This window comes from Loxodonta africana, chromosome 9, assembly GCF_030014295.1.
Source record: "Loxodonta africana isolate mLoxAfr1 chromosome 9, mLoxAfr1.hap2, whole genome shotgun sequence".
Taxonomy (NCBI): Eukaryota; Metazoa; Chordata; class Mammalia; order Proboscidea; family Elephantidae; genus Loxodonta; species Loxodonta africana.
Window position 1 is genome coordinate 60,276,500 of NC_087350.1, and position 27,947 is coordinate 60,304,446.

Below are 27,947 nucleotides of genomic sequence, written 5' to 3' on the forward strand. Positions count from 1 at the left end.
TGTGCTTAAGTGAGAGACTGAGAGATGAAGACATTCTCCTGGATTATCCAGGTGGGCCCTAAATGGTACCGCAAGGATCTTTATAAAAGAAAGGCACAGGGAGTTTTCACACACAGAGGAGAAAGCCATGTGGAGGCAAAGGCAAAGATTGGGGTGATGGAGCCACAAGCCAATGAATTCTGGCAGCCACCAGAAGCTAGAAAAGACAGGGAACAAATTTACCTCCAGAGGCTCCAGAGGGAGTGTGGCCCTGCCAACACCTTGATTTCTGCCCAGTAAAACTGATGTCAAACATTGAGCCACCAGAAATGTGAGAGAAAAAAATTCTGTTGTTTTAAGTTTAAGATAATTTGTTTGGCAGCCACAGGACACTAATAAAGACAGCTATCCTTTCCCTCTATATCCCAGCTTCTCCCTGACTTCTGCCTTCATAAATCTTTGCCCACTGGCCTAGATATTTTTGGAGACCATACAGGTTGTCCTGGGATGGCAAACAATTAGCGTGGAGTACAGGAATAAGAATAATTGGGCTCTTGCCACCAGCCGCGATCTTGAAACCCCCTGACTTTAAGGTAGACAACCGTGAAAAGGTTTCATAAAACATACACTGAGAAAATACTACCTGGGGAGAGGGACATACATTCCTGGAAGGAGGTGGGCTTGTTAATCAGAATTCCAGTAGAGTGAAAACAGCATAGACTAGGCAGTTATACAAAGTTGGGTTGAAATCCCATTTTTGTCACTTGGAAGCTGTGTGACTGAGCAAATTGCTGAACTGATCTGAGCCTCTGTTTTCTTGGTTGGAAATGATAGATGATTCGTGCACCTCATGATGTTTTTGCCTGGGCCCAGTGTAAACAGCGGGGCACCAGCCACACCCAGTTCTGTGACCTCCCTCTTGGGGGCTGGTTCCTGTTGGGTGGGAAGGAGCATGGTGAGCTAAGAAACATGATACCTTTTTCTGGCTTTCCTTGGTCTTCAGGAATTTTCTTCACCATCAGTGGGATAAAAGGATGATTTTAGAAGCCCACTATCATGGAGTGATGCTTCATTGTTGTTAGCTGCTATTGAGTCATCCCTGACCCATGGCAACCTCACACACAATGGAATGAAATGTTGCTCAATACTGCACCATCCCCACGATCAGTTGCTGATCAGACCAGTGCGACCCATAGGGTTTTCATTGGCTGATTTTCAGAAGTAGATGGCAAGTCCACAGACCTTGTTAATAAAGAGGCCCTGTTTCTCAACCTGTTTTTGCTTATTGTGCATCCTTAGCTAAGCCCCTTACCCTTCCTGTGAATTCAAAATCGAACTTGGTTCTCCCTGGGCCTCCTCCCTTCTCCCCACCTGTTCATTAGTCAAAGCTGCGCTTGGGCCCACAGAGAGAAGTCGTTGAGGATTGGCCTAAACGACAGCCAGTGGGACTTGCCCCTACCCCGCCCCTCTGTGGAGCTGTTCTTTCATGCCCAGTGAATCTTAGGGAGGAGGTGGGGTTCTTTTTACAGGAATTTCAGGCAAGAATGGTAGAACCAACCTAGGTGTTTTTGTTGTCACTTTGTTTAGGTAACAAAGCATTTCGTTAAAGGACTTTATTTTTCCCAATTAGGAAGTAGTATATGCATGTGCAACAATGTCTGCATTACATAAAGAGTAGAATGAAGAAAAAAATCACCCATACTGAAAAATGTCTGAAACCTATAAGAACCCTGGTGGTGTAACAGTTAAGCACTTGGCTACTAACTGAAAACTTGGTGGTTCAAACCCACCCACTGGCTTCATGGGAGAAAGACTGGGTGATCCGCTTCTGTAAAGATTACAGCCTAGAAAATCCTATGGGGTAGTACTGTCACATGCGGTTGCTATGAACTGAAAATCAGCTTGACACAACAACAGTAACAATAAAATATATATGTACAGTTTGATCAGTAGTAATTAAGCAATACCCATCTAACTACCATCCAAGCCAATAATTAGAATACTGCCTGCAACCCCAAAAGCCCCCTACACTACCCACACTGCATCCTTTTCCTATCCTAGCCCCGCTCTCCCCTCTAAGAGAAGCTATGGCCCTAACTTTTATGCTATTTCTTTTATCTTTTTATTTTTTCCCACCTAAAAAAAAAAAAAAAAAATTTTTTTTTTTTTTTTTTTTTTTTTATGTAATAGGAAACCCTGGTGGTGTAGTGGTTAAGTGCTACAGCTGCTAGTCCAAGGGTCGGCAGTTCAAATCCGCCAGGCGCTCCTTGGAAACTCTACGGGGCAGTTCTACTCTGTCCTAAAGGGTCGCTAGGAGTCGGAATCGACTTGACAGCACTGGGTTTGGTTTTTGTTTTTATGTGTGCATAAAACAAGCGTTTTATTTTTATCTGTTGGTAGTGGATTCTCCATTATACATCACATCTCACCAAGCAAGGTAAACCTGATTCTTTGCTTTGATTAAAGCAAAAATTGGTGATCAGCTGGTCCACAGATTTATTAGAATTTTACTTGCATTCAGACCTCAACACCTGAGTACCTACTATGTGTCAGACACTCTGCCAGGCCCTGAAATTATGAAAATAAAACATGCCCTGGCCAACAAAAAGTTCACAATCTATTTACCTAACCAGAAAATGGCACTTTGACTCCTACCACCCAGAATCACATGTGGATCCTTCCATTTGGCACATTTACAGTCTAAACGTCTTCCTTTTGTAATGATTCCCTCTGATGTAGACTCTGGTATGGACTGTGCTTCCCTCCTTTGAATCTGGGTGCCCACACAAGTGTATTGTTTTTTTCTCCAGCTGGTCTAAAACCTTGCAGGCTTTTTCTGAGGCACATTTTAAAATGTTACATCCTGAGTTCATCCTGGGTGAGAGGAGAACCTTTTAGACAGCGGGTAGGGGTAGAGAAAGGAAGAGAACAAATATCTCTTGAGCTACTTTTTTTCTTTTTTTAATTGAAAAGAAACTCATGTACCATAAAATTAATCATTTTAAAGCATACAACTCAGTGGCATTTAAGTACATTCACGACGTTGTGTAACCATCACCTCTATCTAAAAAAAATAGTTTTTTTTTTTTTTTTCCTCTATCTAGTTCCAAAATATTCCCATCGTCCCCAGACGAGACCCCATACTCATGAAGCAGCCATTCTCTGTTTCCTCTTCCCTTTAGCCTTTGGAAACCACTAATCTACTTTCTGTCTCTGTGGATGTATACTTATTCTGGGTATTTCACATAAATGGAATCATATCATACGTCACCTTTTGCATCTGGCTTCTTTCGCTAGGCATAATGTCTTAGAGACTCATCCGTGTTGTAGCAGGTATTAATATCTAATTTCTTTTTATGGCTGGATAATAATCTCTTGTATGAGTATCCCACATTTTGTTTATCTCTTCACCCATTAGTGGACACTTCAGTTCTTTCCACCTTATAGCTGTTGTGAAGAGTGATGCTGTGAACGTTTGCTCAAATATCTGTTTTTAATTATTTGGGGTATATATTTCTAAGTGGAATTGCTGGGTCATACAGTAATTTTATGCTTAACTTAATGAGGAACCATCAAACTGTTTTCCACAGTGGCTACACCATTTTACATGCCCACCAGCAATGGGTGAGGGCTCCAATTTCTCCACATCTTCATCACACTTGTTATTTTCTTTTTTTGTTTTGTTTTAACTACAGCCATGTGGGAACTTGTACCTCATTGAGATTTTGACACATATTCCCCTAATAACTAATGATGCTGAGCATCTCTTCATGTATTTTTGGTCATTTGTATATCTTCCTTTGAGAAATATCTATTCAAATCCTTTGCTCATTTTTTAATTGGATTGTTTGTCTTTTGTTATTGAATTGTAAGAGTTCTTTATAGATTCTGAATACTAGACCTTATTAGACATATGGTTTGCAAATGTTTTCTCTCATTCTGTAGGTTGTCTTTTCACTTTCTTGTTACCATCTTTAGAGGTACAAAATTTCTGAACTTTCTTGAAGTTCAATTTATCTACTTTTGTTTTTTTGCTGCTTTGTGTTTTGGTGTCATATCTAAGAATTGATTGCCAAACCCAAGGTTATGAAGGTTTACCCCATATTGTCTTCTAAGAGTTTTATACTTTCAGCTTTTACATTGAAGTCTTTGACCTGTTTTGAGTTATTTTTTTGTATATGGTGTGAGGTAGGTATCCAACTTCGTTCTTTTGTGTGTGGAAATTCAGTTTTCCTAGCACCATTTGTTAAAGAGATTTTTCTTTCTCTTTAGAATAGTACTGGCACCCTTGTCAAAAATAATTTGGCCATAGCTGTATGGTTTATTTCTAGCCTCTCATTTCTGTTCCATTGGTCTATATGTCCATCCTCTTTTGATTACTTTAGTTTTGTAGTAGTTCTAAAATTGGGAAGTATGATCGTCCAACTTTGCTCTTCTTTTTCAAGGTTATTTTGGCTATTTGGAGTCTCTTGCAATTCCATATTAATTTTAGATCTTGAGCTACTTTTAAGTATAATTTTGAATTTTTAAAGCTTCACAGAACCACAGCAAAATGGTATTGCCATCTTTATTTTGCAAATATGGAAGCCAACCCAGGAAGGGAAGTCACATGCCCAACATCACACAGATAGGAAGTGGCAGTATTGGGATATGAACCCACATCTGCTAGACTCTAGTGTAGTAACTACTAGATTAAGTTGTAGCAAGGTTTAGAGCACTGGTTCTGGAACAGACTTCCCAGTGCACAGATCCCTTCTCTGTTAGATGAAGAAAAAAAAAAAATTAATTAATTACCAGTTTCCTCAAATGTACAATAGTACCTCAAAGTAGAGTTGCGGAGGGAGTTATGTGGGATAATGTGCAGTGCCTGGCCAATATTTAGTAGTTAGAGGATAGGATCAGACAGGTATTGGCATTAAAGACTTAAAGGACCCTGTCCTGGGGCTGGGTGTTTAGTGCCTTGCTGTGGGTGGCAGGGACATGAGAATGTCCGAGTGGGTGCCTAATTCTCAGCTTGTGAGTTCCTCTCCTCCCTACCTCCTTGCCCTGAACACTGGACTTTGAAGAACCTCATCCTTTCCAGTCACCTTAGGGTACAGCATATATGACATCTGTCTTTATTCAGGGGCATGATTTTTTTTCCTCTTTCTTTTAAACTGCTCTCTGCAACAAAAAATAAAATATGCAAACCTCTCAAAATTACACTAGACATAAGCTGAATAAATATATAGCCACAGAAGCATATGCTCAATGGCTGCCGCTCCATGCTTTTCAAAACCAACGAGCTTATGAAATCATTTCTGATGCAGCATCAGAGTGATCAGTGAGGAGATGCAGTTTGAGGACACAGCCTTGAGCTGCGAATAGAGTTTTTACTTACAAAGGATTGGGAAGGGAAACCAGCCAGTTAAACTCAGCAGGCATCTAAATGTCCATGTTTCTAACCTGCCCTGGCAAGGGCCTGCTCGTGCCCCCTGGGTAAGTAGCTGACTACTGGACACTGTAGTGGGTAAGACGGAGGCCTTTGGAATCAAGCTGTCTGGGTTCAAATCCCAGCTCTGCCACTCACTGTATAATATTCAGATAAACCCCCATAGGGTTTCCAAGGAGCGCCTGGTGGATTTGGACTGCAGATCTTTTGGTTAGCAGCCGTAGCTCTAACCACTACGCCACCAGGGTTTCCAATATTGGGATAGTTTGCTTTAACTTTCTCTGTGCCTTCTTATTGTTGTTAGTTGCTGTCGAGTCCCCTGCAGTTCATGGCAGCCCCATGCGTGCAGAGTCAAACTGTGTTCCACAGGGTTTTCACAAATGTAATCTTTCAGAAACAGATCACCAGGCCTGCCTTCCAAAGCACCTCTGGGTGGGTTCAAACTGCCAGCTTTTCAGCTAGTAGTCAAGCCCTTAACCGTTTGCACAATCCGGGGACTCCTTCTCTATGCCTTAATCTCTTAGTATATAAAGGGCAAAATAGTAGTAAAAAAAAAAAAAAATTTTTTTTTTACTATTATTTTACCCTTTATATACTAAATAGTAGTACCTACCTTAAATGGTTATTGTGTGGAGAAGTATAGCCAAGAGGTTAGGAAAAGAGGCTCTGGTGCCCCATCGCCTGGTTTTGTCACTTAGTGGTTGTGTGACCTTGGGCAAGATAATTAACTTCTCTGTGCTTCACATTCCCCATCTGCTGGATGGAAATGATAATGATATCTATCGCCTAGGGCTGCTGTGAGGATGGAATGAGTTAACGCATGTTTGGTGCTTAGAATGGTATCTTGCTCCATAGTAAGCTCTTTCACATGCCAGAATAAGTCATTTTTCTCGAGAGCCTCCTTGCACTGTGCCACTCACCAAGGAAATAGGACATGAGACTTACGAGAGCAAAAATAAATCCAAGTACTATGTAATGTTGATCTGAAAACAAGTCACCTCCCTCTCAAAGCCTCAATTTACTATCAGTGAATGGGGCCAGTAATAGTACATCCCTTTCTGAGTGGCTAGACATTGAATAAAATTATGTAGTCTAGCAGTGTGTCGGGGATATGGGGGCACACAGTAGATGTCCATTTCCCTCCCAGCACCTTCAGCCTCTAAGCGCCTGAGCCCAGGGGTAAGATGGCTCGAGCCCCTGCCCCCTGCTTAGCAACAGAGAGTGTTTCTCCACGGAGCCCACCATCATCCCAGCGGGCAGTTTGGGGTGGGGTGGGGCAGGCCTGACTGCAGCCTTAGCTCCACCCCACACCCACTCACTGTGTGACCTAGGACAGACATCTACATCCCTTCACCTCAGGCTCCCTTTTTTGCCAAATTAGAGCTGAATCTCCATCTTACATTCTCATGAGGCTGGAACGATATAATGGATGGGAAGGTACTTTATGAGCCTTACTGTGCTTATGAAAGACAGCATAATAACGTGACTTGATGGTCTGCCACTTACTTGCCCTGTAACCTTGGGACAAGTTACTTAAGTTTTCTATGCCTCAGTTTCCTTTTCTGTAAACTGAGAATAATATTACCTATACCGTCAGGGTGCTGTGAACATTATGAGTTAATATTCATAACACATTCAGAACAGTGTCTGGCACACTGTAAGGACTATTAAGTGTTAGCTATTATTATTATTATTATTAATGAGCCATACAAAGGCTATTTATTATCATCAACAGTTATTGAATAGGCATTTTTCAGGATTCCTGGCAGGTTTTCTTGGGAAAGCTTTCCTTCATCTCTCCTGTCTTAGCCCTCTATGCTTATTTTTGCCCTACAAAAACTCCACGGGTCTATAATAGGTGGCTACTCATTTGCCTCCCCCAACCCCCATTAGACTAGTTGTCCCTTGGGGGCTGGGGCTAAGGCTTCATAAATGTGAAGTCTTGGAGGACCGTAGGCTCTGAGCAGAAGTTGCTGAATTGAGTATCTGCTCAGAATGGAACACCAACTTTGTGCAGAGCCTGGAGGGAGATGCAGAAGGCTTGGTCACTGCTGTTGGAAGGCTGGAAAGCTTTTTTAAGGGACTGTAGGGGTAAACTGCAAGTGTGTTTTCAAGTCTTTCCCACTAGAGCCACCACCCTTCTCCAAGATTCCTCAGGACAGGCCTCACCAGCTGCCAGAGACTTCCACCCTTGGAATGCCTTTGGAACTCCTTGGAACTCTCTTGGAATTTCTGTCAGCTCCATGCCAAGAACTGTAAAATGTCCAAGTAGGAAGGATCCTTGGAGACCTGCTGCCACCTTCCTCATTAAACAGATGGGAAGACTGTGGGCTAGAGAAGGGAAGGGATGTGCCTAAGGTAGTGTCTCCTAATTTCCTGGGGTGACTCTAGTGGAAAAGGCAAAGCAAACAACCACATATTTGGATAACTATCCATGATCAACATATACATGAGCAAACCCAGGCATCCAGTGACCTATTACCCTGTTGGCATTATTCTTGGTCATAAACCACTTTGAGCCATGACTTATCTTTCTCTTGGGGTTTATCTGGGTCCCTCTAACTCATCTAGATTTCTTTTGAAGTCAAGGACAACCACACCTTCTCCTTTTTGTCTCCAAAAGAAAGGAGTGATGTGGTGCAGTGGGGAGGGTGCTGGTTGACAGTCACATGTACCCATATTTACACCCTAGCTCTACTGCATGCAAGCTGAGTCACACAGGGAAGGCACTTCTGGCCTCTAAGCCTCAGTTTTCTATAAAATTGAGCTATCATGAGTTGATTTGTGTCCGTCAAAAAGATACATTTAAGTCTTAACTCCCAGTACCTGTAAATGTGACCTTATTTGGAAATAACATCTTTACAGAGCTAATAAGTTAACATGAGGTCATACTAGAGTAGGGTGGGGCCCTAATCCAATATGGCTGGTGTCCTTATAAGAAGGGGAGAAGAGACACAGAGACAGAGAGACACATAGGAAAAACAACCACGGGAAGACAGGCAGAGATTGGAGTTACGCTGCCACAAGTCAAGGAACACCAAGGGTTGCTGGCTGTCACCAGAAGCTCAGAGACAGCCATGGAACAAGTTCTCCCCCCAAACCCTCAGAAGGAATCGACACTGCTGACACTCTGATTTCAGACTTCTAGCCTTCAAAACTGTGAGACGATCAATTTCTGTTTTAAGCCAACCAATTTGTGGTACTTTGATACAGCAGCCCTAGGAAACTAATTTACCAGCTAGTAATAGAAAGCTCAGAGAATTGTTGTAGGAACCGAGCAAAGTACTACAAGGAAAACACCTAGTATAGTGCCCTCACAGTAGGTGCTGAGAGCATTTGAATTTCTTCCCTTGTGGCTTTAATATCTGTGTATTGAATGCTGCACAGATGGCTGACATGTGGAAAGAGTGCTCCATTGATATTTCACTGGAATCCAAGCCAAAACTAAGAAATGTAATCAGGCATTTTATTACATTCCAACAAGTATTTACCAAGTACCAAATAATAAGAGTGGTAATAACCATAATAACAACCTTTACAATAATCAAGGATTTACTATGTGTTACTATGTGCCAGGCACTGTGCTGGGCACATTAAATGTCTAACTTCTTCCCCCACCCTCCTCCCCACCCACAGCAATATATACTGTTTAGGCATACTTATACTACGTATTATACTGAGTTCATAATTATAATTATATTATAGTTACTGAATGAGTATAACTAAGCCCATTTTATATTGAGAAAATTAAGGCTCAGAAGTGTTTATGAAGTGTCTGGCTGTCTTAGTTACCTAGTGCTGCTGTCACAGAAGTACTACAAGTGGATGGCTTTAAAGAACAGAAATTTATTTTCTCGTGGTTCTGGAGGTTAAAAGTTCAAATCCGAGTTGTCTGCCTGGTTGATTCCTTCCTTGTCAGTAGCCCTGGGTGTTCATTGGTTCTTGGTGATGCTGACATGGCATCTGTCTTCCTTTGTGTCTAATCTGCCTCTGTGTCTAATCTGCCTCTGTGTCTAATCTGCTGTTTTTAGAATACAAAAGTGATTAGGTTTAGCACACACCCTACACTAATATGGTCTCAAACAAGATTACGTCTACAGGTGTATGGGTTAGGATTCCAACACATTTCCATAACACTGGTCAGCAATGGCAATCCGTTACACAGCTAATAAGTGGCAAAGCCAAGCAGCATTCCAACTCAGTTCTGTCTGACCCCAAAGGCCATACTTGCCTTTCATATCAAGTTGTTTCTCTCTTACGTGCTGGCTGGATGGTGCTGAGAAGAGGAGGCTGTGTGGTTACATTTCCTTTCCTCAAATAGCCCATAAACTGATGGAAAGACAGACCGTGAGCCAGAAACCACCCTGCCTGACAGAGTAAAGTTTGTCCTAGAGAAGAGGAATAATCAAAGAGGGAGAAAACGAGAAGTGATTCTTTCCGACTTGGAACATCAAAAGGAAGAAGGAACTACTACACAGGATTTCTCATCTGTGATGAACTGAGTGTTCATAGCAACCCCAGGAGGCAGTTATTATCAAAACTGTTTTCAAGATGGAAACCTAGATCAGAGGTACAGTGACTTCCCCAAAGTCTCACAGTTAGGAAGTGGCAGTATCCAGATCAGACTCGTCTTTCTGTCTCCTCCGCATCCCTCTACTTCTTGACCTCAGGAAGGAATTGGTGGAGGAGGACTGTCTGAGCTGAAACTTATAGGTTATATAGGATTCCTTTAGGAAGAGGAGAGGGCAGGTCCGGCTGAGGGCAAGCATCGGCAAAAGTACTGAGTTGGACCCTGCAGAGAACAGGCACTGTTGGGTGTTGCCCAGGTAGGTTTCAGATCCCGGGTAGAGGGAGCGATGAGGTAGGATGGTGGGTTGGGGTCTATGCCTGGGAGTTCTCCTTGAAGCTGGGGGCAGGCTCTGACTTCTCCACTCTGAGGCTGGAGGCCCTCTGGTGGTGCCTGCCCCTGCCACCCTGCATTGCCCATGCCTATTTTGTTCTGTTGTACAGAGAGTCGCTGTGAGTCGGAACTGACTTGACAGCATCTAACGACAACAACATTTATCCCTGTAATCCTTTTTGCATTTTGTATGCCCACCCTGCCATCCCCCTTCCCTCCATGTCAGCACCCCAGCCCAGCACAAATTGAGGGGCAGCTGAATTGGCATGAGTTGGTTAAAACTCCCAGTAATCATGGGCTCTCTACTGGCCTGGTTGTTCAAATCAATGTCGGCAATAATAGACGGGCAAGCTGGCCTGGTTGACAGATTCAGGTTGAGTAGGGAGAGGGCGGGGGACTGGGAATTGGCAGGGCCTTCCCACTCACTTCCATTCTAGGCAATACGCCAGAGGCCTCCTGGAACAAGTAAACCAGGCCCACTCAGCCTCTAATCAAAGCAATGGTTCATACTAAGAACTCTGCAACCCTTACTTACCATGTATGATCCTCAGTAACCTTGCCTGTAAAATGGGTAAATCTCAAAGGGGCCTCTGAGTTTAGTTGTAGGGATTCAAAGAAATAGTATATGGGAAAATGTCCAGCACACAGTAGGTGCTCAAAAAATATCCATTTCATTTCCTTCCCTCCTTCCTTCCCTCCCTCTTCTCCTCCCTTGGAAGCTGTTTCTGACCCAAACCCAAAACTATGTTGCCAGTAGCCTCCCTCTCTGCCAAGCACCCAGGTTTCCTCATAACCCATCATAGGGCCCTCCTCACAAAGTTTTCCGAAGCCCCCTGTAGAAGTAGCCCGTGTAAACCACTGTGACATCACATGTAGATCAGGGGAAGTAATACCTCATTTGCAGTTAGGTGGCTTGCAATGGGAGGCACAGTCTGCCACTCACATGCTGTGTGACCTCAGACAAGTCACCGGGTCTCTCTGGTCTTCAGATTTCTCATCTGCAAAGTGGGCAGAATGATACTCGTCCTACCTTTGCATTGTTGGGATGAGCAAAAGATATTTTGGGTAGATTTTGCCTACCCTACCCAAGTATGTAAGGAGCCCTAGTGGCACTGTGGTTAAAGCGCTCAGCAACTAACCGAAGGGTCAGCAGTTTGAACCCTCCAGCTGCTCCTAGGGAGAAAGATGTGGCATTCTGCTTCCGTAAAGATTACAGCCTTGGAAACCCTATGGGGCAATCAATTCTGCTCTGTGTAATAGGGTCACGGTGAGTTGGAATCAACTCGATGGCAATGGTCTTTTTTTTTTTAAAATCCACGTATGTGGTCTCCTACATTTCTCCCTAAACTGATTTTCTACACAGGGAGAGTAACAAGGCAAGAGCAACAGCATCTACCATTTTTTCAAGCACGTGCCATGGGGTTACCACGAGCTGGAATTGACTCCACAGCATGTAACAACAACAACAACCATGTGTTCCACATCGTATATGCATAACGGCATTGGATGCACATGATCTGGTTTTGTGCTCTCATAGCCCAGAGAGACAGAGGTTACTCTTGCCAATGTATTGATGTGGAAACTGAGGCTCTGAGACACAAGGACAAGGAAGGGGCTTGGAGAGCCGTCTCTCACTGCTGTGTGTAGCCTACATGACTGGCAGTGTGCTGTATCTTTCACATGTGTTTCATCTCGTGGTTGCTGTGTTGTCTCTTTTAACCTTTACCACGATCCTATAAGGCAATACTATTGTTAGGAGGCAGTTCTGTTATCAGAGGATGTCATGGACTGAATTCTGTCCCCCCAAAATGTGTGTATCAACTTGGTTAGGCCATGATTCCCAGTATTCTGTGGTTGTCATCCATTGTGTGATTGTAATTTTATGTTAAAGAGGATTAGGGTGGGATTGTAACACCCTTACCCAGGTCACATCCCTGATCCAACATAAAGGCAGTTTCCATGGGGTGTGGCCTGCATCACCTTTTATCTCTCAAGAGATAAAAAGGAAAGGAAAGCAAGCAGAGAGGGGTGACCTTATACCACCAAGAAAACAGTCCCGGGAGCAGAGCGCATCCTTTGGACCCAGGATTCCTGCGCAGAGAAGCTCCAAGTCTGGAGGAAGATCGATTAGAAGGCCAGCAGAGAAAGAAAGCCTTCCCCTGGAGCTGATGCCCTGAGTTTGGACTTTTAGCCTACTTTACAGTAAAGAAATGAATTTCTCTTTGTTAAAGCCATCCACTTGTGGTATTTCTATTATAGCAGCACTAGATAGCTAAGACAGAACCAAAAAAAAAAAAAGGAATTCTATTATTAGGAAGTAGACTATTATTATGCTCACAGTAGCAATGAGACTAAATCAAATACTTGCTGAACCCTTGGAGGAGGACACGATTTGCCCATGATTGGGCATGTTTGGGGGCATCCTTGTTATTTCTTAAAACATGGTGCAGCCAAGTGAAAGGAAATTCCCTATTCGCCTCTCAAATACTTTAGAGCTAGTTCTCCCCTTTTCACAATTCACAGTTGCTTTGACAAAATCCAAGCAGTTTAGCAATGGAAGGATTCTCCAAGTTTCTGTCATCCAGTGCCTTCATTTTATACTGAAGGAAGCAGACTCGGGTGGGGTGTGCTTGTCTGAAGCCGCCAGCCAGTTAGAGACAGGGGCAAGGCAGAGCTGAAACTCCAGCTCTCCAGGCAGTCAGTCGTTCCAGACAGTTTATCAAGGACCTGCTACCAGTTGCTGTGGGGTTGACTTCGACTTATGGTACCCCCGTGTTGTGTTAGAGTAGAGCTGTGCTCCACAGAGTTTCCAATGGCTGATTTTTTTAAAGCTCTGAGGTGCCTCTGGGTGGACCCAGACTTCAGCCTTTCAAACCTCCAACCTTTGGGTTAACAGCTGAGCTTGTTCACCATTTGCACCACCCAGGGACTGCAGGGCCTGTCCTGCCCACTTTGTACATGTTTTCTTTGTTATCACAGTCCTCCAGATGGAGAAACTGAGATTCAGAGAAGCTGAGCAATTTGCTGAAGGCTGGTTCCTGGGTCCAAGGCCAGTGTTTTTGTTTTTTTTCTTTACCCCACCCTGCCTATCAGACCCCTGGTTGTAGAAGAACTTTAAGGTGCCTCTGTGCCAGGGCCTGAGGGAAAGACAGGCTTTCTCCACCACAAGGAATTCCTCGAGGTTTATTTACAATATGATTCACTCAGGTCCCAGGAAAAGTTATTCTGTTCGGTAAGTTGTTTATTTTTTCTTCTCAGGCTTGGAACAGCCACCCACCTTCTAGACCTGGGGGCAGGGTGGTGAAGCTGCTCATTACATATTTTGCACTTGAAGCAGTTTGCATTCCATAATTAATGAACATTAAAATGCATAATTACAAACAGAAACAAATGACTTGGTGATGATGAAAAGTCTGGCTAAGAAGGAACTGGAGCAGGCACAGGGGATGGAGGAGGGGGCTATGGAAGTAGAGCGGGGCCAGTGTGTAGTGGGAACAGCTGGGGATCCTCCAGCCTCACACCCCGTTCTGATCCTCAAGGCCTCAGGGCTCAGGGGCCCAGGCCCAGCATCGTTCTGTGGCTCCCCTCCTCAAAGTGGAAGGAGGATAGGGGCTGTGAGCCCCAGGGCCCGGCTGACCGGAGGCTGACCTGAGTTAGATGACCAGCTCTCTCACTTACTTACTGTAAAACCTCCAGCAGCCCTCCAAGGATGGAGTCATCATTAGATGAACCCTCCCCCTTTCTCACATCCACTCCAAGTCCCACAGAGCCTGCCTCACATGAGCCTGCCTTTCCTGAGCTCTGAGAAAGTGCTGAGAGATAATTGAATTCAATATCTCTTCAAAATCACAAATCAGATCATTTCACTCCCCTGCCTACAATCATCCAGTGGCCCCTAGCTGCGCTTAGAATAAACTCCAGGTGCCTTCCCATGGCTGAAGTCAGGGATCAGCAAGCTTTCTTTATAAAGGCCATATGGGAAATAGTTTAGGCTTTGGAGGTCACATATGGTCCTTTTTTTTTTTTTGGTCTCATAGTCTTCCTTTTTTTTTAGAAAAAAAAAAAAAAAAACACCCTTTAAAAAAATGTAAAAAGCATTCTTAGCTGTAGGGGCTGTGCAAAAATAAGCCATGGGGGAGTAGACGTACTTTTCCCATTCCTCCTGCTAAGTACAATTAAAATTCCTGGACATTATATATAAACCAAACATAAGAAGACTCTGAAAGGTAGAGAGAAGGCAGACCACCTAGGGATCTGGACACCCAAGCAATGGCATGGTGGTAAGTTCTGAAATGCTAATGAGTCCAGACAATAAAAACCTCAACAAAAGCCTACCCTCTTTAGCCAAAAATCCAAGAAAGGGGAAGCCTAGCAAGATAAAACTTTCAGACAATAACTGCTGTATTCCAGGCAAACACCACAGAAAAATCTATAGACCCACACCAATCCATGTCAGCAAAGGCAAAGTGGAGAGCCTGACTTCCACCCTTACAGGCTTCCGTCTTGTAATGAGGCAACTCAATCCCCCCAGTAGGTCAAGGTCAGAGAAAGCTGAATAGGGAGCTAGGACTTTAAGGAGGCCCCTCACCCTGAGTCAGTGGAGACCTGAGGAGTCTGGACTTCCACCACCACCTGACAGTAACAAGGCCTCCTCACCTCTCCCTGCTGGGACAGTGTCAGAGGAGGCCTAGTAGAAAGGCAAGTAAATGTAGTGGACTTTTCTTCTCTCTTAAGTTTTCTAAATTATGTTTGATGGTTAAAACAAAAATTATAACACTGTCCAATGTGGTTTTAAATGTATGTAGAGGAAATAATTAAGAAAATTAAATTATAAATGGGGAGGGTAAAGGGACATAACATTTTCAACATATCATTTAAACTGGTAAAATGACAACACCAGTAGGCTATGATAAGTTACGTACATATAACACACCTAGAGCAACATTAAAAATAGCTATAAAAAAAAAAATAAAATATATATATATATTTTTTTATACAAAGGGATGCTTCAAAAACACTATAGATAAATAAAATAAAAATGGAATTCTAAAAATGTTCAGGTAATCCACAGGAAAGCAGTAAAAGAAAACACACAAATGAAAAACAATGGGCAATCAGAAAACAATATAAAATGGCAGACCTAAGCCCTAACATGGAGCTCTGGTGGCGCAGTGGTTAAGCTCTTGGCTGCTAACTGATAGGTCTGTGGTTCGAGCCCACCAGCCACTTACAGCCTTGGAAGCCCTATGGGGCAGTTCTACTCTGTCCTATAAGGTCGCTATGAGTCAAAATCAACTTGACAGCAGTGGGTTAAGCATTAACATATCAATAATTACATTAAATGAAAATGACTTATATATACCAATTATATAGATATAGAAATTATTAGAGTGAATTATAAAACATGACCCAACTATATTCTGTCTATAAGACATTAATTTCAATTATAATGAGATAGGCAGGTTGAAAGTAAAAGGATGGAAAGGATGCATCATGCAAACCAAAATAAAACAGGAATGGCTATACTAATGACAGATAAAATTTAACTCAGAGTGAAGAAAATTACTAGAGACAGGCATCATATAATGATAAAAGGCCATCCATCAAGAAGACACAACAATTCTTAATGTGTACTTAACAAAAAATAGAGCAACTTCTTTCACAATATGTGATGCATAAACTGATAAAACCAAAAGGAGAAATAGACGAACCCACAATTTTAGTTGGAGACTTTAACACCACTCCCTCAACTAGACAGAAAATCAGCAAAAAAAAAAAAAGAACTTAATAACACCATCAGCCAACAGGATCTAGCTAACATTTATAGAATATTCTGTTCAACAACAGCACAGAAAACACATTCAAGTGCCTACAGAAAATATGCCAAGATAGACAATATCCTGGGCCATGAAACAAACCTCAACAAATTTAAAGAATTGAAATTATACAAAGAGTGTTCTTCTGTATAACAGAATCAAACTAGAAAGCAATAACAGAAAGATAACAGAGAATCCCCAAGCCCTTGGAAATTAAACAACACACTTCTAAATAGTGTATGAGTCAAAGAGGAAATCTAAAGGGACATAAAAAAAATCCATTGAACTGAATGAAATGAAGATTCAACATATCAAAATTTGTGGGGCGCAGCTAAAGAAGTGATCCATCCTTATCTTTAACGTATCTGTGTCTATATATTTAATGAGAAGGAAATGTATAGCGCTAAATGCATACATTAGAAAACAGGAGTCTCAATAATCTAAGCTCCTACCTCAATAGCCAAAAAAAAAAAAGGAGAGCACAATAGACCCAAAGCAAGCAGAAGGAAGGAAATCAATGAAATTGAAAACAGAAAAGCGTAGAGAAAAATCAAGGAAACAAACAGCTGGTTCTTAGGAAAGGTCAGTAAGATTGAAAAACCTCTAGCAAAACTGACAGAGCAAAAAGAAAAGAAACAAATTACCAGTATCGTGAATGAAACACAGGATAGGACTACAGACTCTGCAGACATCAAAAGGATAAGAAGTGAATGCTATGAATAAGTCTACACATATAAATTAAAAAATTTAGACACAATGGATCAATTTCTTGAAAACACAAACTACCACAAACTCACCAAACATGAAATAGTTCAAATAGCTTTATAGAAGTTGAATTTGTAGGTTAAAAACTCCCCAGAAATCTTCAGGCCAAGATGGTTTCACTGGAGAATTTCACTGAATATTTAAAGAATTTACACCAGCTCTGTATAATATTAACTGGAAAACAGAAGAGGAAAAAAACTCCCTAGTTAAATTTAGGAAGATAATATTACCCTGACAGCAAAACGAGACAAAGCAAAAGAGAAAAAAGAAAGAAAGAAAACTATAGAGCAAATACTCTCATGAATATAATATCAAAAATCCTTAACAGAATATTGGAAATAGAATTCAGCAATTTATAAAAAAAGAACAATACACTATGACTAAGTGGGGTTCATTCTGGGGATGCAAGGCTGATTCAGTCTTTGAAAATCAATCCATATATAACAGGTCAAAGAAGAAAAATCACCTGATCATACCAATTGATGTAGAAAAAGCATTTGACAAAACTGGACACCCATTCATGATAAAAACTCAGAAAAATAGGAATAGGGAAGAATTTCTCAATTGATAAAGAACATTTAATAAAAACCTAATTAAACTATTATACTTATGGTAGAAGACTGAATGCTTTCTCCCTGAGATCAGGAACAAGGCAAGAATGTCCACTTTTACCACTCTTACTCAACAAAGTGCTGAAGTTCTGTCCAGTGCAATAAGGCAAGAAAGGAAATAAAATACATACAGATGAAAAATAAAGAAACAAATTTTCTCTATTTGCAGATGATCTGGTTGGTCTACATAGGAAACCCCAAGAAATTTTAAAAAATGAACAAAACTTCCTAGAAGTAATGAGTAAGTTCAGCAAGGTTGCACGATACAAGATAAATATACAAAAGTCAATTGTATTACTATATACTAACAATGATGCCATTTATAATTACTCAACAAAAATGAAATACTTAGATGTAAATCTAATAAAATATATATGGGACATTTATGCTAAAAACTTCAAAACACTGATGAAAGAAATTAAAGATCTGAATGAATGGAGAGCCATATACTGTGTTCATGCATTGGAGGACTCAACATAATAAAGATGTCACTCTTTTCCAAATTGATATGTAGTTTTAATATAATTTCTATCAATATCTCGGCAAGATTTTTTTGTAGATACAGACACGGTTATTCTAAAATGTATACAGAAAGGCACAGAAATACGACAAGTGGATGGCTTTGACAAAGAGAAATTTATTTTCTCACAATCTGGTAGCCTAGAAGTCCAAATTCAGTGCAGAAGGCTTTCTCTGTCAGCTCTGGAGGAAGGTCCTTGTCATCAATCTTCCCCTGGGCTAGGAGCTTCTCTGTATTGGAACCCTGGATCCAAAGGACATGCTCTGCTCCTGGCACTGCTTTCTTGGTTGTATGAGGTACCCCCTCTCTGGTTGCTTCCCTTTCCTTTTATCTCTTGAGAGATAAAAGGTGGTGCAGGCCACACTCCAGGGAAACTCCCTTTACATTGGATCAGGGATGTGACCTGGGTAAGGATGTTACAATCCCACCCTAATTCCCTTTAACATAAAATGACAATCGCAGAATGGAGGACAACTACACAATACTGGGAATCATGGCCTAACCAAATTGAAACATATTTTTGGGGGACACAATCCATGACAAAAGGGTAGTGAGTGTCGTGGGCAGATTACCAAGTTGGGACTCCGGAGACCTGGTTCTGTATCCTCCCCTCATCTGCTGAGTGATTTGGGGCAGGGCAATGCTCTTCCACTCTCTGGAGGTGTATTATTTCCTGTGGCTGCTGTAACAAATTACCACAAACTCCGTGGCTTAAGACAATAGAAATTTGTTTTCTCATAGCTCTGGAGGCCAGAAGTCTGAAATCAGTGTTAGCAGGGCCACAGCCCTTTGGAAGGCTCTAGTGGAGAATCCTTCCTTGCCTCTTCCAGCTTCTGTTGACTCCAGGCTTTCCTTTGGCTTGTGGCTGCATATTTCTAATTTCTGCTTCCATCTTCACAAGACCTTTTCCTCTTCTCTCTGTATCTTCTCTTCTGTTGCTTGTAAGGATACTTGCCATTGCATTTGGGGCCCATAGGGTCACTATGAGTTGGTTTTTGGGTAATCCAGGATGATCTCATCTTGAGATTCTTAATTATATCTGCAAAGACCTTTTCCAAATAAGGCCATGTTCACAGGATCCAAGGGTTAAGATGTGGGCATATCTTTGTAGGGACCACCTGAATGGTCCCTATATTACAGGAGGTTAGATTAACTCTAACCCTTATTCCAACATCCTAGTCCTGGAAATGTATTAGTCAGTACGTGACAGTGGGGTAAAGCAACTTGCCCAGGAGACAGTTAAGAGCTACAGAGCCAGGAAACCTGAACAGCCTGGGTCTGCCACCTCTGAGCTGTGTAACCCTCTCCTCAGTTTTCTAATCTGTAAAATGAGCATAATGATGGTACCAACCTTTATTTCTTTCCTGTGACTGCTGTAACATGTTACCACAAACTGCTTCCATAGAGATTACAGCCTTGGGAACCCTGTAGGGTCGCTATGAGTCAGAATTAACTCAACGGCCGTGGGTTTGATTTTCTTCTTTTTGGGTTAAAACAACAGAAATGTAGTCTCTCACAATTCTGGAGGTCAGAAACCTGAAATCCAGGGGTCGGCAGGGTGCTCTCTCTCCAGAGATTCTAGGGGGAACCTGTCCTTTCCACCTTTAGCTCCTGGTGGCTCCCGGCATTCCTCGTCATTCCGCGACTCTGGCCACATCACTTCAATCTCTGCCCCCATCTTCACATCCCCTTTTCCTCTGCCTGTGTCTGATCTCTCTCTGCCTCTCTCTTCCAAGGACGTTTGTGACAGCTTTTAGGGAACACCTAGATAATCCAGGATCATCTCCTCATCACAGGAGCCTTAACTTAATCACATCTGCACAAACTTTACCGTATAAGGTCGCATTCATGGGTTCTAGGAATTAGGATGTGGACATAGGTTTAGGGGCCATTATCAGCCTACCATACTACATCATATGTTTGCTATAAGGATTAAATCAGTAAAAATACGTAAAGGGCTTAGATAGTGCCTGTTTTATAGCACACACTTTTTTAATGAAAGAAACTCATAGGGAATTATTGAGAGATGGGAAACAACTGTGACTGATACCCTGGACATCCTGATACTGAAAAGGTCAGCCGTCCTGTGGACACACAGAACCCAGCCCCTAGACCAGCAGGTGACCCCAAAAACAGCCTGTGACCAGGTCCCCTCCTGCCCACCAGTGTATGTTCAGAGATAAACCAGGGCCTCCTCTGTGCCTGTATTAATATGTACAGCATTTCACTCACATGGAAAATTGATTTTTCTTTTTAAGTACAAAATGTAGCAGCTCTATAACTTTTCTGCAGCTTGACAAAGGCCATTTATAACCTACTTTCTCCATCACCCTTCCTGGCACCAGCCTCAAATGTCTCCAAGAACTCTCTCATGCATTTGTAATTACGAGGTCTTCTTAGGCAAAATTTAATTTCCAAGACAGCTGACCTTTTTACTGTTTTTGCTTTTTGTTTTTAAATTAATTTTTGTGTGTGTATTTTGTAATTGATGTTGTTCAGAACCACGGCTTGGAAGGGGGCTGGGGAGTTGGTTTAGGTGAAGGGGCTGGGGGGTGCGCAGTGGGAGGACATTTTAATCAGCGGTGTCTAGTGATGGATGAGGTGGGCTGGGCTCTAGATGTAAATCTTTGTGGACAGGAAATGCCAGCACGGTGCCTGAAATTAAAACCTAGTACCTTGTTTTCTCTCTCAAAGGCAGGGGAGTTGGAACTGCTTCTCCATCTGCTGGCCTGGAGAAGGTGAGCCCAGCCTCACCAAATGATGGAAAACTAAATTGAGTACACAGCCAGTTGTGCCCACAGTTTGGAGTCCCTGGGTGGTGTAAATGGTTAACACACTTGGCTGCTAAGCAAAAGGTTGGTGGTTTTAGTCTACCCAGAGGAGCCTTGGAAGAAAGTCCTGGAGATTACTTCCAAAAAAATCAGCCATTGAAAACCCTATGGAGCACAGTTCTATACTGACACACATGAGGCCACTGTGAGTCACAGTTGACTCAATGGCACATTGTTAACAGCTTACCCACAGTCCAAGATCTTCCGTTCACAGAGCACTTAGCACGTGCCAGACACACTGAGAAGAACACTCTGGCTGAGGTCACCAAAGGTGCAAAGACCTTGTCATGAATTGAATTATGTCCCCCCAAAAATGTGTTAGGCCATGTGTCCCAGTATTCTGTGGTTGTATTCCATTTTGTGATGGTAATTTTATGTTAAAGAGGATTAGGGTGGGATTATAATACCACCCTTACCCTAGCCACCTCCCTGGTCCAAGGTCAACGGAGTTTCCATGGGGTGTGGCCTGTACCACCTTTTTTCTCTCAAGAGATAAAAGGAAAGGGAACCAAGCAGAGAGTTGGGGACCTCATACCACCAAGAAAGCAGCACCAGGAGCAGAGCACGTCCTTTGAAGACAGGGTCCCTGCACCTGAGAAGCTCCTCGACCAGGGGAAGATTGAGGACAGGGACCTTCCTCCAGAGCCAACAAAAAGAGAAAGACTTCCCCCGGAGACAACACCCCAAATTTGAACTTGTAACCTATTTTTTAACCTACTAGAATGTGAGAAAATAAATTTCTCTTTTTTAAAGCCATCCACTTGTGGTGTTTCTGTTATGGCAGTGCTAGATAGATGACTAAGACAGACCTGTAGGCTGGAATCAGTGGAGTTTGTTTAGGCACCCAAGGGTGGTCAGTGTGGTTAGGGGGAACAGTGTTCACTGGCTAGGCAGAGAATTTGAACTCATAATTCAGAGGACCCTATCAGCTTAAGAAAGGTGCAATATATTGTTTTAATTATTTATTTTATAAGCTGGGGAGTGATTTCTATTTAGAAATATCATTCTGGTGACTAGTAAGGAGGATGGTTTGGAGAAGGCTAGACTGGAAGCAAGCGGATTGGTTGGGAGACCTTTGCATGCTCCAGTTGTGAGTATGTGGGAATCTCTATGAGGGCTCCAGGGACAATGGTGGAGAAATGATCCATTTAAGACAAGAAGGAAGAGAGTTCACATTTTATGAGTATCAAATTATGTGCCAACTTCTGAAGTAAGGTGTTATGAATTGAATTGTACCCCTCCTCCCCCCCAAAAATATATGTTATAAATCCTAACCCCTGTAGTGGTTATAACCCCATTTGGGAATGGGTTTTCTTTGTTATGTTAATGAGACAGAATTAGTGTAGGGTGTCTCTTAAGTCAATCTCTTTTGAGATATAAAAGATTAAACAAGCAAGCTAGTGGGCAGAGATGGGGAAGAGATATGCCAAGTCACATGAAGATGGCCAAGGAACATAAGAAACAAGGACTTACCCCAAGAGCCAACAGAGAGAAAGACTTACCCTAGAGTCGGCACCCTGAATTCAGACTTCTATTCAGGGTGCCGGCTCTAGAGGAAACCCTGGTGGCATAATGGTTAAGAGTTTGGCTACTAACCAAAAGGTTGGCAGTAGAAATCCACCAGGTGCTCCTTGGAAACCCTGTGGGGCATTTCTACTCTGTCCTATAGGGTCCCTATGAATCGGAATCAACTCGACAGCAATGGATTTTTAAACTATGAGAAAATAAATTTCTGTTTGTTAAAGTCACCCATTTGTGGTATTTCTGTTAATAGCAGCACTGAATAACTAAGACATAAGGGATGCACCTGAACAATGTGATTTAAGCTTCACAACAAATCTGTAGGTGTCGTGCCTGTTGAATAGATGATGAAGTTGAGGTTCAGAGAGGGAGAGTAACTTGCCTCAGATCACACGATGAAAAAGAAGAAGAGCTGGGATTTAAACTCATATTGAGGGGGGCTCTTTAAAATATACCAGGCTGCCTCCCTAAGTGATCCTTATAGCAGAGACTGTATAAAAACCAAACCCGTTGCTGTCAGGTCGATCCAAATTCGTAGCAACCCTATAGGACACAGTAGAGCTGCCCCATAGGGTTTCCAAGGAGCAGTTGGTGGATTCAAACTGCCAACTTTTGGTTAGCAGCCAAACACTTAACCACTGTGCCGCCAGGCTCCAGAGACTGTATAGAAAAATGTTAATAAAAATAATGATGATGATGGTCCCAGCAATATCAATATTAAGAAATTAGTTTCCATTGAATCAGTTCCAACTCATGGCGACTCCATGTGCGTCAGAGTAGAACTGTGCTCCATAGTAGGGTTTTCAATGGCCGATTTTTGGAAATAGATCTCCAGACCTTTTTTCTGAGGTGCCTCTGGGTGAAAAAAAAAAAATTTTTTTTTTTTTATTTCCTTTGGGTGAACACCTACCTCCAACCTTTCAGTTAGCAGCTGAGCAGTTAACCAACTGCACCACTGAGGAACTCTCATCAGTGTTAAAAATAGCAGCTACCATTTGCCGTGTGGTTGCTCTGTGAGCCATGATGTTCTAAGCACTTTGCCGACATTACCCCTCTTCCTTCTCACAACCATTAAGAGGCAAATACTCACAAAAGCCCCATTTTACAGGTGAGGACACTGAAGTTCAGAGAGGTAATGATGTTGTCCGAGGCCACATAGCTATTAAGTGGCCAAGCAGGACTCTGAACCTGTCTCTTTCAGTTTCCCATACATGCCCCTTTTCAGAAGGTGGGAGGAGAGGGCATGATGGGGCTGTCATGCCTCAGCCATAACCACACTGTTGCCCTCTCTCTGAGCAGTGCCCTGAGGAGCTGAGGCCCATGAAGGATGGCTCAGGCTGCTATGACCACTCCAAAGGCATCGACTGCTCTGATGGCTTTAACGGCGGTTGTGAGCAGCTGTGCCTGCAGCAGACCCTGCCTTTGCCCTACGACGCCACCTCCAGCACCATCTTCATGTTCTGTGGGTGAGTCTCCGCCCCCAAGGTCTGGTACTGCCTTCTTAGTGGGGGGGCGGGGAGGGGATGCATGGGAAAAAGTCTGGTCCTGACTTTCTAAGAAATGACCATTCTACCTGTCCTTTCTCAGCCCAATAGGCAAAAGGCAAGAGTATAACCTTGTGTTGGGTATTGGGAAGAAAAATGAAAGACTAAAATTAGTTAGATCGAATCCATGCCCAAACTGCAACCTGCAGCCAGGTTTTTTTTTTGTTTTTTTTTTTTCCTGCAGACAGCCCAGCCCCTGTTCTATCTCCCCTGTAGCCCTGGGCAGGGTAATTTGGAGACAAAATCAGGCATCTTGAAGGCGTTGACTAAAAAGGCATCAAGAGCACAAGCTTAGCTGCAGCTTTGAACTCTGTATCTGCAGGAATTTAGCTGTGTGAGTTCATGTGTAGCCTGCCTGTGCCCTCATGCCCATATCTGCAAGGATAATTAACTGGGGAGGAAGGGAGGCCGGTGAAGGAAACTGCGGTAAAGATCCTAAAACCATGCTGGTTATGCTCATGCTGAGATTTCAGGTTGGAGTTTTAAAATTAGTGTGAGACTGAAGTGGGGAGCACTTTGGGGGCAACTTGCTGAGTGACCTTGGATAAGTCACTTTCTTTCTCTGAGCCACAGTTTGACCAACTGTGTGATAAGGTCTTTGGACAATGATGGATAATGGTTCTTCCAACATAGCTCATTTTCCAAATTGAGGGTTGCAGTGGGAGTCACACCTGTCTTGTAAAGCACCTAGCAGAGTGTTTGATCCTCAGCAGTCACTCAAATAAAAAAAAAAAAAAAAAAAGGGAAGTACTCTTTCTTTTCCACTTCACTCCCTTTCTGGTTATGTCTTCCTATTTGAAATTTCGCTCATCTTCGACATTCTACTACTCAGAAAAATAATCTTGTGGCTGCGTGAGAGCGTCAGTTGTTAAAGACTCAAGCATGTCCAGTGCACTCTTTACTAAGGCAGAAAAGCAGAATAAGACATCTAACAACCTTTTCAGTCCTAAGTATTACAAGAAAAAAAAGGGGGGGAGGAGGAGAGAGGGAGGTAGTTCATGGGTTTTAATTTCAGTTACCGGAAAATTAATTGAACTTGGACTGTTCTAGTCTATTAAAAAAACAAAACAAAAACCTGTTGTCAAGTCGATCCCAACTTAGAGCGACCCTATAGGGCAGAGTAGAACTGCCCCATAAGGTTTCCAAGGCGTGGCTGGCGGATTCAAACTGCCAACCTTTTTGTTAGCAGCTGTAGCTCTTAACCACTGCTCCACCAGGGCTCTAGTCTGTGGAGTCTTGTTTTCCTCGCAGGGCTTGTTTCCGGGTCTCCCTCCCTACTCCAGTTACACATGGGGCAGCAGGTGTGTTGGAGCAGGTGTTGGAGCACTCGCTGGAGGTCCTAGATATGTATCAGTAAAATAAATAAGAAATAAATTAGTGTATGCAGACCAGAATTTATAGTGGTCTCTCCTGAGCAGAAGTGACTGCAGGGCCTTGTTGAGAACATTATGCATGGCCTTAGATCTGCAGGCTTGCATACAGAATCAACTGTGTTCTTATCATTTTTACTTTTCTCTCCATGCGCTAAGGGAAGGGGAGTGTACTTCTCTAGCAAATAACAACAATAGCAGCAGCAGCAGCAGCAATTATGGATTTTGATGTTGAAAGCTATCACCACCTTCCATCCACAGTGCTTCATAGCAGTTAAGGGATCTTTGGATTCAGTAGACTTGGGCGTCAATCCTAGTTCTGTTTCTAAGTCTGTTAGCCATTGACTGGACAAGCCCCTCAGCCCCTCTGAGCTGCAGCTTCCTCATCTGTAAAATTTTATTGATACCTGCCTCATGTAACGGTAGAGTCCCTGGGTGGTATGAACGGTTAATGTGCTCAGCTGCTAACTGGAAGGTTGGAGGTTCGCGTTCACCAGGAGGTGCCTCAGAAGGAAGTCCTGATGATCTGCTTCTGAAAAATCAGCCATTTAAAACGTTATGGGGCACAGTCCTACTCTGATGCACATGGAGTCACCTTGAGTCATGAACTGACTTCATAGAAAGTGGTTACTGGTTTCATATAATGGTAGTTTTGAAGAGGGTAAAGTTCTTTATGCTTATTACCCATTAAGGGTAAGTAACTTCCCCAAGGTCATACAGATGGTAGTATAGCTCACTGACCCCTTGCTGTGTGACCTTGAACAAGTGACTTAACATCTCTGTACCTCATCTGTAAAATAGCAATAATAACACTAGTATCTGCCTAAGACTTGTTATAGGAGCCCTGGTGGCACAGTAGTTAAACTGCTCGGCTGTTAACCAAAAGGTAGGTGGTTCAAACCCACCAGCTGCTCCACAGAGAAAGATGTGACAGTCTGCTTCCATAAGGATTTACAGACTTGGAAGCCCTATAGGACACTTTTACTCTGTCCTGTAGGATAACTACGAGTCAGAATCGACTGAACGGCAACGGGTTTGGTTTGGTTTTGATAGACTTGTTATGAGGATGAAATGCATTAATATTTGTTTACTGCTTTAGAATAGTGCCCAGCACAGAGTTGGCACTATATGTATTTGTTAAGTAAAATAACTAGAGCGAATGGTCATAATGATGATCTCTTCCCACTGGCTTAGGACCTGAGGTGTTCGACCTCTTGGTTTTGGGGTCTGTGAGACAGGACAAACTAACCTTCACCACGAACACACACACACACCAAAGAGCTCTGGAAATCTTAACTAAGATTAAATGGGCAAGAGTGCATTGTGAGCTGCTGAAGCTCATCCAAATGCTGATAAAACAAGGCAAGAAAGAAAATGAGACCTAGGTCTCCTAAAACTAACTGCGGTTTCAACATGCTTTGAAAATTGTCTATTAAGAATGCAAATAAGAAGTTACTAACACTTGTTGGGAGCACCATAAACAAAACAATGAGAGCTATTAGCAGGTACTTGTGAGAGAGTTGGCCCAGAGAAGTGGGATGCTGTTGAATTTAGCAGGAAAAATGAACTCTACCTCAAGGGGTCCTAACCAATTTGCTCAAAGCTCTGTGACCTTTCTAAGAGTTTCCTGGGTAGGAGCAAGTTTAATAAACCCATTTGTAGTCAGGTTAATAATAGTAGCTAACATTTATTTGTTCCTCCCTACATGCTAAAAAAAACAGGCCTAAATGCTTTTAATGTTCATAACAACTCTTCGAGGGAGCTATAATGGCCTCCATTTTACTGTCAAGAAAACCAAGCACAGAGTGGCTCAGTGACTTGCCCAAGGTCACACAACTACTAAGTGTGGGCAAACGCCTCGCAAACACATATTTGTTGTCATCCAGTCAATTTCAACTTGTAGCAACCCTATAGGACAGAGTAGAAATGCTGTATAGAGTTTCTAAGGAGCAGCTGGTGGATTCGGAGTACTGAACTTTTGGTTAGCAACTGGGCTCTTAACCACTGAGGCACCAGGGCTCCAATAGATATAAGGCCATCTCATTTACTCATTTGATCACTGAATTAGATGTCTTATTCTCTACTCTATACCCAACCAGTTACCACTGAGCCAGTTCCAACTCATGGAGACCCTGTGTGTGTCTTTTCAGTGGCTGATTTTCCCAAAGTAGATCACCAACCTCCCCCCACCCCCCAGGCTCCTCTAACCTGTTGCCATCGAATTGATTCTGACTCATAGCAACCCTATAGGACAGAGTAGAACTGTCCCATAGAGTTTCCAAGGAGTGCCTGGTGGGTTCCAACTGCCGACCTTTTGGTTGGCAGCTGAGCTCTTAACCACTACGCTGCCAGGATCTCTAGGTAGATTCAAATCTTTAGCCTTCCATTGGCATAGCAACAACAACAGTCAGGCTAAGCCCCCCAACTGAGTATTCTTTCTCTGGGGTCTCACAGCCTTCTGTGCTTCCCCCTGTGGTATCCATCTCTCTTTTGACTGGTCCGCTTCTTGTCTGGTCTCCACCACACTATAAACTCTTCATGATCAGGGACTGGGTCTTAGTCACCTGTCTGTTCACCTTGTCATTTCCCACTGCTGGTCTCAAGGACTTCTTCAGAAACAGTATTGCTGAGCTAGGAATTCATCTACCTAAGATCTGTT

General features: G+C 42.8%; 1 protein-coding gene across 3 annotated transcripts in view; it reads left to right on the forward strand.

Annotated features, from left to right (window-relative positions):
* ASTN2 (astrotactin 2) overlaps positions 1 to 27,947 on the forward strand; it is a 1,052,667-nt gene that overhangs the window by 612,328 nt on the left and 412,392 nt on the right. For all 3 annotated transcript variants that reach the window (XM_064291547.1, XM_064291548.1, XM_064291551.1), the window contains one exon: positions 23,674 to 23,840. In XM_064291547.1, the coding sequence (XP_064147617.1) occupies positions 23,674 to 23,840 (167 nt within the window). The remainder of the gene's footprint in view (positions 1 to 23,673; positions 23,841 to 27,947) is intronic.